This window comes from Lates calcarifer, linkage group LG11 (assembly GCF_001640805.2).
Source record: "Lates calcarifer isolate ASB-BC8 linkage group LG11, TLL_Latcal_v3, whole genome shotgun sequence".
Taxonomy (NCBI): Eukaryota; Metazoa; Chordata; class Actinopteri; family Centropomidae; genus Lates; species Lates calcarifer.
In genome coordinates, this window is record NC_066843.1 from 10,158,913 (window position 1) to 10,175,297 (window position 16,385).

General features: G+C 39.0%; 2 protein-coding genes across 2 annotated transcripts in view; both read left to right on the forward strand.

The window, feature by feature from the left end:
• pam16 (presequence translocase associated motor 16) overlaps positions 1-16,385 on the forward strand; it is a 359,227-nt gene that overhangs the window by 124,074 nt on the left and 218,768 nt on the right. The window lies entirely within an intron of this gene.
• The window catches only part of LOC108886140 (ras-related protein Rab-26), a 50,693-nt gene that overhangs the window by 32,284 nt on the left and 2,024 nt on the right, over positions 1-16,385 (forward strand). Inside the window, exons 6-8 of the mRNA XM_018680819.2 lie at positions 13,376-13,441; positions 14,819-14,875; positions 15,847-15,923. Coding sequence (XP_018536335.1) covers positions 13,376-13,441; positions 14,819-14,875; positions 15,847-15,923 — 200 coding nt within the window. The remainder of the gene's footprint in view (positions 1-13,375; positions 13,442-14,818; positions 14,876-15,846; positions 15,924-16,385) is intronic.

The window sequence follows — 16,385 nt, forward strand, 5'->3', positions numbered from 1 at the left end:
CCCTCAGACCCAGCTTCTCTCTGCGGTGTATCGTTGTCTCCCCAGCTAGGAGACATTTAGGCAAGCAAAGCATTAACGTCATCAGAGCTGTCCATCATCCGGGGGATGGGGGGAGAGACTTAACATTTAAGGCATGAGAGGCTCAGTCAAAACAATTCATCTTGTGCTCTGACATGCTACATCTGAAAAATCAGCTGCTTTCATTTAGATAATATAATTGTGTTTTAAGAGGATCAAAGATAAAACTGTCATTTATTTAAATCTACATATGATTGTTAATTTTTTTCTTGTCTGTATGACAGTATTTCAAGCCCCAGTCTGGGTCAGAGTCAGTCAGAGTTATTGAGGTCTTTCATGATCATCATCACTATTTTCTTTGTGTAATACACAATGGCAAGTATTTGTTGGTGTAAGCCATAGGAGCAGAAATACACAAGCCATTTAGTAACGTGATGAATGCTATCTTGTCAGAAGTAGTGCTTCAGGGAGACTATAAGAGTCAATTTAGGCCTCAGCTGCAAATCATTTGTCTGGGTTACTCTGTTAAAAAAGAAGCCTGGCTCCTGTGGCGCTATCATTCAGAGCAAGAATCATTTGCCATTGATGGGAAGCAGAAAGATTGTCAAATCGGAACGATTCGGTGCTCTCTGTTTTTCAATTAACCTGCAGGTCCTTGAAGTGCAGACTGCAAAAGATGACTGTTTTTGAATGCAGTCCATCAGAAGCAAAGGCAGAAGTAGCGTAATATGGTTATACCACCGCAAAATATGAAATTTTAACATGGGACACTGCTGTTAGTTTACTGTTTATCAAGTACATTTGGTGCCTGATTATTTTAAGTCTAATATTCATTTTCTAATTTGGTCTCCACCAACTCCTGAGAGAAATATCTGGTTATATAGCAGCTAAATTCTCCTTTATGTTCACCAGCTAGTTGCTAACTTTGTCTGTTCGGTACTGGGCATGCTTTTTGTCACCAGAAGCAATCCCCTTAAAGTTACACATTCACTCATAGCAACCATAGCAGTGGCAGATAGGAAAATGCTTATGGAAATCATTTGTAACCAGTTTTAAAGGCAACTACAAACATAATGATCTGTAGGACTTGTTGACATTGATGCTGACGTGTCCTTGAGTTAGGCACCAGCTCCACTGTGCTTTTGTGGTAGCTGAGACTGCACTTTTGACTGCATGCAAAAAACAAAACAAAACAAAAAAAATCCTTCAGCTTTCTCATAACATTAGAATTGATCAGTGCTCTGGCAGTGATCCAAGTAAAGCAGTCTCATAAGACTCAAACTTACTGTTTCATATTGACTATGCAGATCAATAGCTCCAACCTGGATTAGAATACATTCTCTATAAATATAATAAAATGTTTGTTTTTGAACAGTCGAGCCTTGATGCTGATTGTTAAATCATACATTACTTTGTAGCTGCGCTTGCTCTCACATCTATGCGTGTTTGCACGTGCTAAGGTCCAAATGCTTGATCATGCTTACGTGTCTGTGTTGTAGAAACCCAATAAGAGAAATGAGAGGAACGAAGCCTTCATCTGTGTGCCTTCATTCATCTCTCTCGGTCTGTCCCCAGGGCATGGACTGGCTTCAAATGAAATGGCCGCCTGCCTGCCACGTAGCTGTTAGTTAAATGTCATGGCACCACCACACCAGATGGTGATGGGAGAAACTGTCAGTAAATAATGCAGTGATATGAATTCAAATACCATTCATTTATAATCAGCGGAGACTGTGGCATTTCAAAAGTTTCATGTTTGCAAGTGTACGAAGAAACATTTCCTAGATTATTCTGCACCATCGGGTTCTATACTAGTTAGTGAGGGCATGACATGCAGTAATTCTCATTCATTACCCTGTCACTCACACGTCACCTGTAATTTGCTCCCCTGCATGGGACATTATTAGTATGTCAGCTCGATTTCTTCAGGAGATTACTGCCTGTCTTGCACTGTGGTCATATATGATGCAGCCAGTGGAGCGTGGCTCTGCAGAGGCAAAGTGTCGGAGGAAAAATGATCCACCGGTGTTCAGGCAGCTGCTTTCTGTGGACATTTCCATTTACTTTGATGTCAGCTGCAAAGTGGCAAAACGGATGGGACGCTTATGTGCACACAAACACACGCACTCAAGCACAAGCAAGATGAATGAAGATGGTCCTATAAGTTGCTGTTCCTGTTTGCTGTCACTGGATCAGTTCAATTTGCTAGAGGGAATATGCCTCAGTGGATGGATTTATGTCAGAGGCGTTAGACTGTCTCTGTGGAAATCACTTCAAAATAGGTGAAAAGAGGGTTGAGTTTCCTCTTTCTTTGTCCTTGTTTCATGTTTTTATTTTGCTTTTATAGCTCAAAAAAAAAGGTTCCTCTTTGTTGTGGAGAGCTTAGGAAAAAGTACGGCCATCTCTCCTCTCCATCATCTCACTGCTCTTTGTTACATAACACATTGTTTCTGCCAGCTCACCAGAAAAGTGCCTTTTATGTTGATCTGAGTTTGTTGCAACTCTGCAGAAGAAAGCTCTTTACCTGTGAGGGGGCTGACAAAGGTCAGAGCCATTCAGATACTCTCAGAATCAAAATGTGATTTGCTGACTATCTATTTCTATCTCTTCTTTTACTGTAATAAAAAGCACCATCAACTATTACAGTATATTATATAGAAAAGTCAAAGACAGCGTTGTCATAAATTGGAGAGCTTCACTTCAAGTCTTCTACTTCATTATATCAAAGATTATCCAAGAGGGACAGGCATTTATTAGTTCTATTGCTCTGCCATTACTCTAAAATATTTTAATGAACTGATGGTTTTAGTGGTGTATGAAAGGAAGAAACATTCAAGGTTTGAGAGTTTGAAACCTATTGATGAAGCCAGTTTGAAGAAGAATTTTGTTTTGAGAGAGCTGTGGGAGTTTTGGATTTATTGTTCATAAAAAGACACAAAAAGCAGTTCTGAAACAGCAACAACATCCAAAAAAGGAAAGGTATAGTTTGTCTTGGAGTCTTTTGTGCCTCAGGAAAAACATTTGCAATCTTAAATGCAGGGTTGTAAACACAAGTTTTTTGAGAAAGTTTCCCATAACCTCTGGGTTTTTTGTTTTGTTTTGTTCTGTTTTAATTCTAGACACTAAGTAACTTTTACGTCGTCATTTTTTCCTGAGAACGTTTCTAAAGTGATACAGATTCATCACACAGTGTGGGAGCCAGAGGTCCTTGTGTTTTGTGTCAGTTAGGTTTGCACAGGATGAATCAGTGTATTGTCTGCCTATGTCAGTATCATTTCATCTCAGTCACAGTAACTATTGACACTACAGGGAATATATGTGATCCCTCTAAAACCCAGTGCTGTGAACCTTGATGTTTTGCCTGTGTTTGCAGATAATATTTCTCATTTTTCTTCCCAGTTATACTTTTGTTCACTGAGATTCTCTTTTTGGTCAAATGTTCACTCATGCAAAGTACAGCACATCTACAAAAACTCTCTGTTTTTCTGTCACACTCAGTCTTTTTATCTTTGGAGTGTTTTATCTCTAACTGGCATGAACAAATGCAGAGGCGTCATTATTTTTGTTGTGGTTACTCTGGCTTTTTATCACATCCCTGCTATCCTTTTATCACCCAGACAGAGGGACCTTATAGCTTTTATTTGAGACAGAAAGATGTGTGAAAATGCTTTTCAATTATACAGTATGTACCAACAGAATAGTAAGTGCCCTCTAAAACAAAAAAAGTGTAGGTGGCTTTTACGTAAACTCGTAAGGGAAAACATTAACTTTATTAAAATAGAATTAGTCTCAACAATAACCCAAATACGTTAACTGAGCAATAGTAATGCATTATCAAGAGTAACTATGATATTGCATCTGGAACAGCATGCTTCTCTGCATTGCTCTGATCTGGTGCATTAGCTGATACCTCAAAAAGTTAGCAACAAAAACCAAAACTATCTGCATGTTTAGGAGACACCACTGGATGAGAGTGGTAAAAACCTTTACAGGTGCAGTGATACAAATATAGTAATGATGATATAAGCAGGGGCTATCTCAGGTTGAGCTTGTGGACTTTGGAACATGCAGGATATAGAAATTCAGGTTATTTTTACCTGTGCCGCACTGGTTTCACCACCTTATGCAACTGTAAATCACTGAAGTGCTCCCTTACCTAATGTTTGTTCAATAACATGGGCATCAGAAATGTTGATTTTGAGGAAGTAAACAGTGGGCGACTTAAAAATTTATTACAACTTCTCCAAAAGGCAAAAGATGAATACAGAGCTTTTGTGTCTCATTTAGACCAAACCTTCTAAATTCTACATAAACTGCCACTGTACATAGAATACACAGTATACTGAAACTGATGGCTGCACATCAATAAGTGAGTAAATTACCTGTTGAAGGTTTTCTTGATAGAAGCAGAACAATTAAGAGCATTACTGCAAGCTTGCAAAAGTTTGGTGTCTTTGTGTTTGTACCAAACAACTTCTTTTACCAGAATCTCTTTCTTTAGTGTTAATAAGCCTGCAGCATGTCAAGACATTAGCACTGGGTCGAAGATGTTGTTGGGTCCACAACAGCAAAAAGAAACCGCCTTGGATCAAAGTAGAAGTATCTCAGCAGAGGTCACACTCCTCCCACACAGACTGACACTGTATCTGTGTCTCAAAGTCAGTAAACTCTATACATGGCTTCAGGTGTTTTCTGAGCTTTTCCAAGCTTGTTTGCTTCACTCTGTTTTATCATGGCCTATCACAAAAACTTGTCTAGAGACGATGATGAACAGAGATGAGGATTTTTTTTTCTTTGCAAGAATAGAAGCTCAAACCAAAAAAAGGTACAATTTAAAGAGAGGAACTGTGTTTACAAGGACTGACATGAGGACTGACAGGATATCAACTTGATTGACAGTAAGATACGAAACCCCCCCCAGCCCCCGACACGCAGTGCACATCTCTGGCGACAATTGGCACAGATGTCACTGAGAATATCATGATAATGAGGACTGTGTGTGTGTGCGTGTGTTTGTGTGAAAGAGAGAGTGTGTATGTGTGCACAATTTCAAAAACTGCCACACACCTAACAGGAGAACTTCTGCATCTACATTCCCACCATGAGATTAAATGGTGCGTGGATCAATTTATTATAATGAAAATGTATCAAAGTGGCACATTTGCAGGTTAATGGCTTTTGTTCTTTTTCTCTTGAGACCTCTCAGCCCCCTCACAATGAATCTGCATTTTTTTCTGGCACTTGACATTTTGCACACTCTATATCTTTCCCTTCATAATATATTGAAAACCTTAAATTATTGATTTTCCTTTTTTATATTCATACATTTATAATTCGGAGGAATAGAAATCCATTTACAAGGCTGACATCCTGGCTTGCACTGCCAGGGTTTGTGAACTGATTTCATTTACGCCTTGACTTGACCAGTTGCCACTAATGCAACATAAAATTGGTATTTGACCTGAGCTTTCCTTTCTGTCATAGTGGACTGTTGTGCATGTCTGTTTCACACACAAGATCCATGTTGTAACACAAAAATTGAAAAGTTGCTCACATAAAAACTACTTATTAAATGAAGTAAGTAGATTGTAGTAGACAATAAAGTCTACTTTTCTAATAAGTAAAGCCCCAGTGAAAAAGTAGAAAATCTGTTCAATTTATTCATAAATGCAAACATTAAAAGGCAGAAGACCAATTACTGAGATTTTTCAGTGTATTATTAAGAAATACTTGAATATTCACTTAAAGAAGTGAGAACCTGTAGATTACAAGTGATTATTACCCTTTAAGTAAATCATTCATGTTGTACCAGGCATGCACAATGCAGTTTGTTTGTAGAACTGAACTTATAAAACTATACAGAGTTCACAATTAGGCAGGAATTAGGCAGAATTATGCAGTCAGCATCACACCATTCAAAAATATGGCTTGTTACAGTATAGCATAGTAAAAAATAACAACTCTCTGTCCTGTATGTGCATAGTGATACCTTTAGCTGGTTAACTAACACTTTAGTAACTTGAGAAACAGGACTTACATATACTCATATGCTTACTTGAGCAATTTGGAAACCCAGGCATAGTTGCAGTATTTTCTGTTAGTTTGATTTTTCTCCAAAGAAAAGACCTTCATCTGCAAAATGTTGTGAGTTGACCTTGTTTCATCCTCAGCTCATCAGTATTTTCTCCTTTCCTGGCAATGTGTACTTGTGTTTTTATTTTTTATTTTTTTGTTTTTTTTGTCTCTGCTGTTGCTCAGAGTGCCAAGCTGAATCGCAGTAATAGCTGTAAAGAGGGGATTTAAATAGAGAAGAAAAAGACATAGTTCAACTTCCTCAAGGCAAAGCAATCATTTTATAAGTGTTCACTTGAAAGGTGAGGTTCTGAGGTTGTGATGAAAGAGACCTCTCATCAGAACCTCAGAACCTCTCTTTCATCAGAACATTCTTCTTTTACCAATCACAATAAAAAAAGAAAAATGGTAGAGCAAATCTCTTACTCACACATGAATAAATCATGACAACGGATCCTGCCACTTTCCACTTTGCAAAGAATCCACACGTGAGGCCTTTCACTGCTCAAAACTATGTAAACATTGTCATTGATTGAAAGAGACACACAGGTTTTAGTTAAGCTCTTATGCTCAACTTCTACATTACCAAAACAAAGAGGAGAGCGCTGATAGAAGTGAGGATGGTTCCTCTATACATGTCTCACTCTCACTCATTCTCACATTCACTCTGACTGCAGCTTTTCAAAGCACATCAGTCATCCAGACATGTCTCACACCCATGTTTGCTGGCAGACAGACGCATCAGCTGCTCTTTTATAAACTTAAAAGCCATTCTCTTCTCTGTCAGGGCCACGGAAATCAGCTTACAAGGCTTTTGTGTATATATACATATATAAAATATTTTATGATGTGAAGTTTTAGAACACTGAAGGTGTTTAGTAATCGTGTCTTTTATTGGAGATATTGTGTGTGTACCAGATGTAAACCTGCATAAATAAGTCCTACAAATGTCAACAAACTAAGATGCTCGTGCCAGCATTATAAAATCTTTTCTTTTGAATAAGTCAAATATAGCTTATTGGTTTGTATCTGCATGAATGTGTGAATACACACAGCCGCAAGTGTGACAGGGTTTCTCTGTGTCTTGTGTCAGACAGCGACACAGTGTCACTCCGTTTAGCTCAGCTGCCTCGCGCAGCTTAAACCTCCTCTCAGGGGAGAAGTCCTACTTTTTCCGTGTGCTCCTCTGGGTTGCCTCAGTCTGACTCTGCCTGTTGTTGGGAGCAGACTCCTCCACTCTGTCTGTTAGTGTAATACTCTGATCAAAGCTTGGCGAGAATAGCACTGTCACCCATAGCAAATCTGCTTAGACAAGAGTGCAACAGAGGGAAAGTTGGGTCATGTGGAAAGACTTCGAGGCTCCGTGAGGAAATTCTCGTTCATTATTGTACTCAGCAAAGTATGACCTGAGTTTTAACAGGATGCAGAGAGATTTCTGTGTACAGTGAGGAATGCATAATTTGTTGTTAGTGTCTAGAGCACATTTGGCTGCTCTGTCTGCAAGTGTTTGAGTGTTTGCATTGGGTCTTGGGCTTCACAATTTGTTTCCCAGGTGTTCCTAATATATTGCAACCAATAATGTGAGGTCATCATGACCTTGACCTTTAGCAATCTAAATCTAATCAGTTCATCTATGAGTCCAAGTCAATGTTTGTGCAGAATGTGAAGAAATTCCTTCAAGGGGTTCTTGAGATATGACCGTCAACAGGCCAAAAATGTGTTTTGTGAGGGCACAGTGACCAAAATTTAATCAGTTCATCCTTGACATATTGCATTCACAAGAATGGATAGGTGGAAGGATGAAAGACCTACAGTGCAGTCAGTTTTTCATCAGTTACTTTTTACTAGCCCCAACCAAGTTCTAGTTCTACATTTTTAAAGGACACCTACCAACTAATCACAACCAAGTTTTTCTATGAGCAAAAAACTGAGAAATGATTCCCACACTAACAGCTGACCTGGCAAGTGTAGAGTCCCGGAGTGGTACACCACCCTGCTGTCTCTTCTCGGTGACAACAAAAGCAAAACAGATATGCGGGAACATCAGAAGTACCCTCACATACCTCTGCCAGTGACAACTTGTCTCGCCAATGTCACAAAGCAGCTGCCAGCAGCTGTCTGCCTGGCTTTTATCTTCCTTCCTCTCTGATACAGATCCTTTGGTCTTTGTCTTGTCTTTCACTGTCACTGTCTTTCTCTCCATCTTGCTGCCTTTTGGCACCCTCTCTGCCTCTCTGCCACATCTCTCCCTCTGTCCCATCAGTCTCTTCGCTATTGTTATCGTCTCTTACTTCCACAACGTAAATTTCAGCAATGCATTTGGCATTTTAGCTTTACTAAATGTAATAATTGAGAGCAAATACCAACCAATTATTCCTCATTGTGTTAATATTTACTGGAGGCTCAACTGGGAAGTTTTTATAAATCTTTAAAGCAACATTTTAACTCCTCAGAGCTCTAGAGAACAGAAAACACAGGTGCTATTCGTGAAATGGGAATCGAGCGGCTGAATTCGACTTTTTCGTTAAAGGTTTTTTGGCCCTCACAAACAAAACAAACTTCCATCTGCATCTGATTTGCCACACTGTTTGGGGACTTTAATGCCAGGGCAATGAGCAGAGAAATTTATTACCTCCTCTGCCACCATGCCACATTGTCATTGACATTTGGCTCCCCAAGCATTTGGCCAGAGATCCTGGTATTAGTCTTGAATAAAAGATGAACCCAGCCCAGTTCCTACAGCCATGGCCACTGAGGATATTAGACTTGCCCGGAGCCTGGTATTTATCTGCTTGAAGCCTCATTGTTCTAAATAGTCAGGTAAATACAGAGATTTACTTATTTTGAAAATATTTTTTAGAAGGTTACACTATCATGTCTGTCATTATGCAGGTAAGAATTACTGATGTTGCATTTAGGGTTAGGGTTTGTTTTTTTTTCATAATTACAATAAAAACACTATTAACTATTAACAGTTTCTTAGTTCTAAATGTAATGTAGTCTTGCAGTTCCTTTCTGTTTCCACTGAAGGGCAGTGAACATTCATCATTATGAAGCAGGCTAATTGTGACTGCCACCTAGTGTCAGGACAGACACAATGTCACACTGACACTTTGAGTAAAAACCTTCAAAAGACAACAGTTAAAAGAAACAGTAGTAAACGGAAAAACCAACATAAAGTTTCTCATAGAAGAGACCACCCCCATCAGGACAGAAATATTTCTTCTCTAACGATGGAACATAACAGAGCCACTGAATGTTTGACCCCTCACTGTAGGGGTGGAACATTCAGAGCTACTACCAGAGGGAATGGCTACCATTCTCTTGGTGTATGCCACACATGCACTTGCCCATTTGTCGAAAACATGGTGAAGGATGACACATCTAACCATATCACTTTTTTCCACATCTCTATGGTCTCCCGATGGGATATTTATTTAAAGTCACACTACATGACAGGAGTTACAATTTCTACTGACATGTTTGGGTCACTTGAAGATAAACATATGTTGTTTTAGGGCATTTGCAGGATCAAATTCACACAAAGCATTGTGGAGAAAAAAAGGATAATGAGAGACCACTCACCAAACAAAGCTAGAGTTAGTGAGTGAGTGAAGATAAGAGAAATAAAGGCAGGTTCAGAAATTCTTCTAATGGTTATACAGTACATCACAGCCTTGTGTTTCAAGTCATGTGTGCAGTATATGGGTGTGTGACAGCAGGATGTCACTGTTTGTTCAGCCTTTCATAGAGATGTGATGGCCCTCAAGTGGGCTGTTCATGAAGACGTTGACATTTATATGAACCTTTCTAAAAGACAGTTTCCAGTTGCATTTCATGTTGTGGAGAGGTGTGCTGATGGAGACACAGCCATTAGCAGGTCCAGTATGGTTTGTCATAATCCATAGTACTGTTCAAAGCTGCTCTGTCTGCACTCTGTCATAAAAATAAACTTAAACTTAGTAAAAAAAGAAAAAAACATCCTGTTATGGATAAGAATTGACCCAAACTCCTCACTCAGCAAGTCTAAAAGCACTCGCTTGAACATATTCACTTGCCCCATTCAGACAATGATCAAATTTACTGCATTGATCCATTTTGCTCTCTGTTGAGTCACTGCACCTATCATCCGTCTCCTATGGCGAAAAGATAACAGGAGACTTTAATTCTCCAGGATGGAGTTGACAAGTGGCATCATCTGGAATCAATGATTGCATCTGTGAAATGACCCTTTGGGGGGTGGTGCCCTATAAACAGCTGAAATGATCTAATTACAAGCTTTGGCTCATCAAGGGTAATTGCAGCATATGGAGAGAATCACTCAGAGGCAAGCTGTCAGTTTAGGGAGGATATTTTTTCCATGGAGGTTTTCTTAGACTGCTTGTGAGAGGATGAAAGGTGGGAGGTAGTTGAACAATAACCTTCTATTACAAAGGCTGTTTATGCCAACATGTCAGTCAGTTTGATTAATACTCACTACCTCATACAAACTGACTATTTTTAAAAGATGCACAAAGTTTAATGAGAAGTCGGTCAGCGGTCGACCTAGCTGAGCAACATATGAATAATGGGAAACATTGACAAAAAGTTGAATAATGCATGAAGCAAGTAATTAGCCACATGCAAAATGTCCCTCCATTTCGCCCCCTCAGCACTATGTTGAAGAGCACCGGTGATGCAAATTCAAACAAGGCAACCCAGTCTTTTTTCCCCCCAGCTTTCTCAGAATAGCAGAGGGCTCAGCCAGGCCTCTCTCCAAACGTCTCTTACCGCTCCTCTAAACTCGTCCCTCACTCCCCACCGGTGAAGCTTGTTGCCCGATTAAAGAACCTCTGAGCCACCGTCAGGCTTCTCAGATCACCAGACCTCTCTGACCTCATTAGCTCCAAAGCACATCAAAATACAAATGTGATTCAGAATTGATTTAAAGAGAAGCACCATAAATGAGAGGGTTGGCTAGAGGACAACAGACACATTTACTGGTGAACAACAGTGTTTACAGAATAGTTCCTGTAGCTATTATCACTCAGTCTACCTGCTCACATACGAACAACATCTGTCATAGGGCAAAAACTGATGTAATTTTAATCACAGCAGTGTTGTGCACTTTGAATTAAAACCTTTTAATAAGAAGTTTACCAAAGGTCAGATTGAAGGAGCTGTAGATCAAAACAATCAAGTCTTTATTCCCTTGTTTTGGTGGTAGTTTTGTGGAGAGGGTTACTGACAATAGCTGAGACACATTTGACTTTTGACTTCAGTCATCGTTATTTCAGAGGACTAGACAGTCATTTCAGAGCAAAATCTAGTCTTTACCCCTTTTAGCAATAAGCCTTTTACTTTGTGAAAGTGAGTGACTTCACTCTGCTTTGCAATGGCATGGTAACAGAGTGAAATACAGATCTTTTATTTATATGCACCTGTGAGTGTGAGCATGGTCATGCAATGCTAATCATGTGAGCCTGTGGGGGGTCATGCATCATTCTGTTGGATAAGGAACTGACTGCTCCAGAGTTTGACTCCAGCTGAAGTCTGAAACAGACACAGCTGGGAGTTTTAAAGATGGTGAATTAGTGTGTGACGTCAGGAGGTCCAGTCTGCTTCATCAGAAATGTTGATGTGGAGGACTTGTGTACTTTCATGATTGTGTCATGAAGCACAGGGGAAAAGTAAAGAAAGAAATATTGTGGAAGTTAACTGCACTGGAAAAGCATTTTCAAACAACATTAACTGAAGCTGGAATCAGGGAATTTTTGCTTTAAAAAAGGATTTTTGATTGGCTATCAAAGATGTTGATTTTTTTCATCTTACTAATTGATTAGTTAACCATTTCAGTCCTAAAAGTCTATTTAAATGCAGTTTGAACAAGACTTAAGAGTCTGCAGCCTTGCCAGCAGCACTATGAGGCAGTGCTTAGGCAGTGCTTGGAGCTAAATGCTAACATCACAAAAGTTGCTCCTATTTCTCCTGAGGGTGACATGAATGTCTGTATCAAATTTCATAGCAATCCATCCTATTGTTGTTAAGATATTTCTCTCAAAAATACATATGTTAACCTCATGGAGGAGCTAGAGGAAGGCAGGGGATCACCAAAGTCATTGGGACACATCATCTGAGAACCATGACTGTGGGTATAAAATGTTGTACCAATAGGCTTCATCCTCTACAGACCATGAATGTCTGTAGAAGAATTCCATGGCTGTCCATCCAGTTGTTGTTGAGATATTTCAGTCTGGACCAAAGTGGTGGACAGACCAACATTCGAGCCATGTATGGGCCAAAATGTCAAAATAGCCAAGATAATTTTAACCCAGGTCAATATACCAAGAAATGTCCATATCAGCACATGTCTGCTGATTCCAACTCACATGTATATACTAATAACCACATGCATATACTAGTTTGATTTTTTTCATTATCATGTAGAGGCTGCCTTGTCAACACATTGCCTATCCCATCTCTTGTTATTTAACATGACCTTTGGCTGGAGGTGACCCTGTGAAATCCCTTTACAAAGGCAGAGCCATTAGCAGTAATAATTAAAAGGCAGCTGTCAGAGGGGAGACAGCTCCAGTGCAGGACTACTTAAGAAAAAGACAGATTGATGACCAGCCAGTCAGAAATCCAGTGTGGAATAATTGACTGCGGGTACAATTAAGCTTTACACTGAGATGAGGGATATTATTTCAGCAGGGGAGTTTGCAGGTGTCTGTGTGTGTTGATTAAATGTTCATTAACAGAGAACAGTTGGTTCAGTTGCTGTCGGAGCTCATACAGTCAGAAGTGCTGTTTGTTCCCCCGTAAAGCTTTATCTTCCCCCCCGTGTACCTGCTGTAGTTAAAACAGGATGGAGCCGACAGTGTCAATTAAACTGATGATGATGACTTTTTGTTACAGTAGCACTCTCTTTCACAGCATTTCTCTTTCTCACTCTAACACTCTCGCTTGCTTTTAGCCCTTTTATCCCTTTGTCCTTGCCTCAGTTTTCTTCTGTATAATCTGTCAGCACATTTTTTCTTCCTTTTCACATATTCATCTTCTAAATGTCATAGTCGCTCTCACTTTATTCTTCCTCTTTATTCATGTCATTAGATTTAATGCTCAGGCTTGTCCTTGTCAAGTCCCAGACAAGGTTTGCTTTTTGTGTGTACTACACATTTCTCCATTCTTGTCTCTTATCTCAGGTTGTTCTTTTTCAATGTTTCACACTCATAATGTTGTTTTGCTCGTCTAACGGCTTCATGTCTTCCCTCTCTTTTGTCTTTTTGTCCTGTGTTTTTTGCAGGCATGGCTGACTGAGATCCATGAATATGCCCAACAGGATGTTGTGCTCATGCTGCTTGGAAACAAGGCAAGGCATTATGGGAAATATTTGTGACTATAGGTGGGGACACAATAGAACCAACCAACACTCAAGACACTGTGCACACTAGCTCTGGGTGTCAGACTTTTTATTTTATTACAAACTGAAATTTGTCTCTTGCATGGAGTATCAAAAAACTTTCACTAGCAAACAGTTAGCATTGAATGCTTTTCCTGATTCTCAGCCCTGTTTTCTTATTCATTGATTAGATGGTTCCATAAGGCAACAAATTCCTAATCCCTGACTTTTCCAGGCCTAAATTATAATTTTGTGCTTATTTTAGACAACTTTAAGCAAAGTTCTTGTATCATAGATCTGCAGTAGGACAAAATTAAACAGTGATAAATTCAAATGATAACTCTGGTAATATTCTGTTTTTCCCATTGTTAACAAACACCAAAACCAATAAGTAACTGATTCATTGATTGAGTATTACCTGTGTAGCCGAAACCTGATTTATCTTATTTTTCTGTGCTGTAGCGCTCCATTATTGTCCAGAAACAATACAGAACACACAAATGACTCACACAGTTGCACTCTAATTTATTTTGATTCAGTGCCACAACAATTCACTTCCACACCAAATCCATGGATGAAAATTGTCCTTGACAGATGCACTATTTACTCATGAGTAAGATTCACTGAAAGGTGTTTTAGGAAATTATTTAACCTTTTCTGAAAATGTCTGTACACATTTGTGAGACACTCATAAAATGGTCTGTTGTGGTATTTTCAGTTGATTTGTTGACCATAACAAAAATTAAGGCCATTGCCAGCCTTATATCTTAAAACATTTATCTTCCACAGTGTGAGGAATATCAAAATATACACACATGACATCTGACAATACCTGTTTATATTTGCAAATATCACATTTTTAGTGTACCTGCCATTAACTTCCCTCCCTCTAAACAGAGAACAGATGTTTCTGCCCTGGAGCTCTGTCTAATTTCAATCCCCCACACTCCATATCAGCCCTTAATTAGCATCGCAAGGGCCAATCTTGACTCATTAGCTGCCATCAGACCTGAACAACAAGGGAGACTTGTATGCAAACTGTGGATATTTAATGAGCAGAGCCCTGTACTACGAAGTAAGGTTACTCGTTTTCAGGGTATATCAGGGCATTTTCCATTTTCAATTTCAGTTATTTTAATTTGCTTTTTTTTTTTCACACAGTCAAGCGGCAGAATTTAGTGTGATTAGTTTATTTGAATAATCCGCAGTTTCACATTTTGTCGTTAGAGACAAGTAGGTTAAACCCCCTTCATAGTACAGGCCTCAGATCTCCACAGTTGTTGTGTGTATGTTGTGGTTTTCGCACTGATGTTGGTATGTGTGACCTTGTTCTCCCTGTCTCACCAGGCTGATGCCACTCATGACAGGGTGGTGAAGAGAGAAGATGGAGAAAGGCTTGCTAAGGTGAAGAACTGAGAAGTTAGAAACACACTTAGGTATGTTAGGTGCATCTAGGCAGTATGCACCTAACCTAATGACCTAATCAATACATTTTTCAACAGATCTTTTGATTTTAGTGAAATCAAGGGCTCTGTATGTGACCAGTAAATGCAACAAATTCTCACTTTATGTAATTTTCAAAAGGGATTTGTATGACTGATTGGATTTCTATGGCAGATGAGAAGATTATGGATATTAGAGAACAGTTTGGATTATCTAGAGATCAGTTTTCATTTTCACTCTTTCGCAGATTAATCTGCTCTGAGGAAAATGTCCCACCTGCAAACCAGAGAGATAGATAACTCAAAGAAATGCTACACACCTTAGATGTATTATGCAGATATTGAGCCTTTGATAATGAATATTTACTGTATAAATCCTTGATTTATGGGTCATCCATACAACTTTTACTAGCCTCTGCAAAACATGTCAGATAGAATCAATTTCACAGTTGGTCTAAAATTCAATACAACTACAAATACAACCACTAAACACTGAAACCAGGAGAAAACATTTATTTTTGTCAATATCCCTGACTCTTAGTTCACAGCATGGCACACAAAACAAACGGCAAACAGCCGAGCAATTCTCTCCAGAAGTGGGAGCAATAAAGTGCCACTAAGTAACTTAAGGCTCAGCCTGAGAGGGGAAAAAAGCACATCAGTTATCATCACTGAGACAAATTCCTCTGCAGAGGAAGAGCTGGGAGACAAATTTATCACCTCAGAGCTGAATTTATCCAAAGTAAACAAGCTCAGCACAACTACTGTGCTGTGAAATTCTGCTATAAACTTTTATAGAATTTTCATCCCGCAACCATACTTGTGAATCAAAAGTATAAACCAGTTATAAAGTGTGACATTTTCACAGGTTTGTGTGTGCTTTAGGTAAAATGGTGAAGATCTCCATTAACTGTCATTACTTTGACACTGCAGGAGTTTGGAGTCCCCTTCATGGAGACCAGTGCTAGGTCAGGTCTCAATGTTGAGCTGGCTTTCACTGCTGTGGCTAAGTAAGTATCATTCTGCCTGAATATTGTCAGTTGGTCAAGTTAAAAGGTGTTTTGTCATTTTAATCTACTAAATATGTCACCACCATGTCAAAGTTCATTTTTGACCTTGGAAATAGTACAAAAACCTTGTAACTCAAAGTTATCTTGCTAACTTTTTACAGAAATTCCAGATACATTTCAGGTTACAACCCATAGCTGAAAGGTGCGCTCAAGGTCAAAACAGTGATATTTAAACCACTGAACTGTAATAACATTGCCTAAAATAATGACCAACTCCATAGTTACTAAATTTAGCACCAAATATTAAATCACCATTTAATTTTTTACGTTCTTTGTACCGTTTATAATTATGATTGCAAATGATGCACAAGCCAGGAAAGAATATGAGAAGTACTCTCTAAATTAGCTGTAATCTAACTGATTACATGTACATGTACAATTTTACTACTGAAACAATAACCA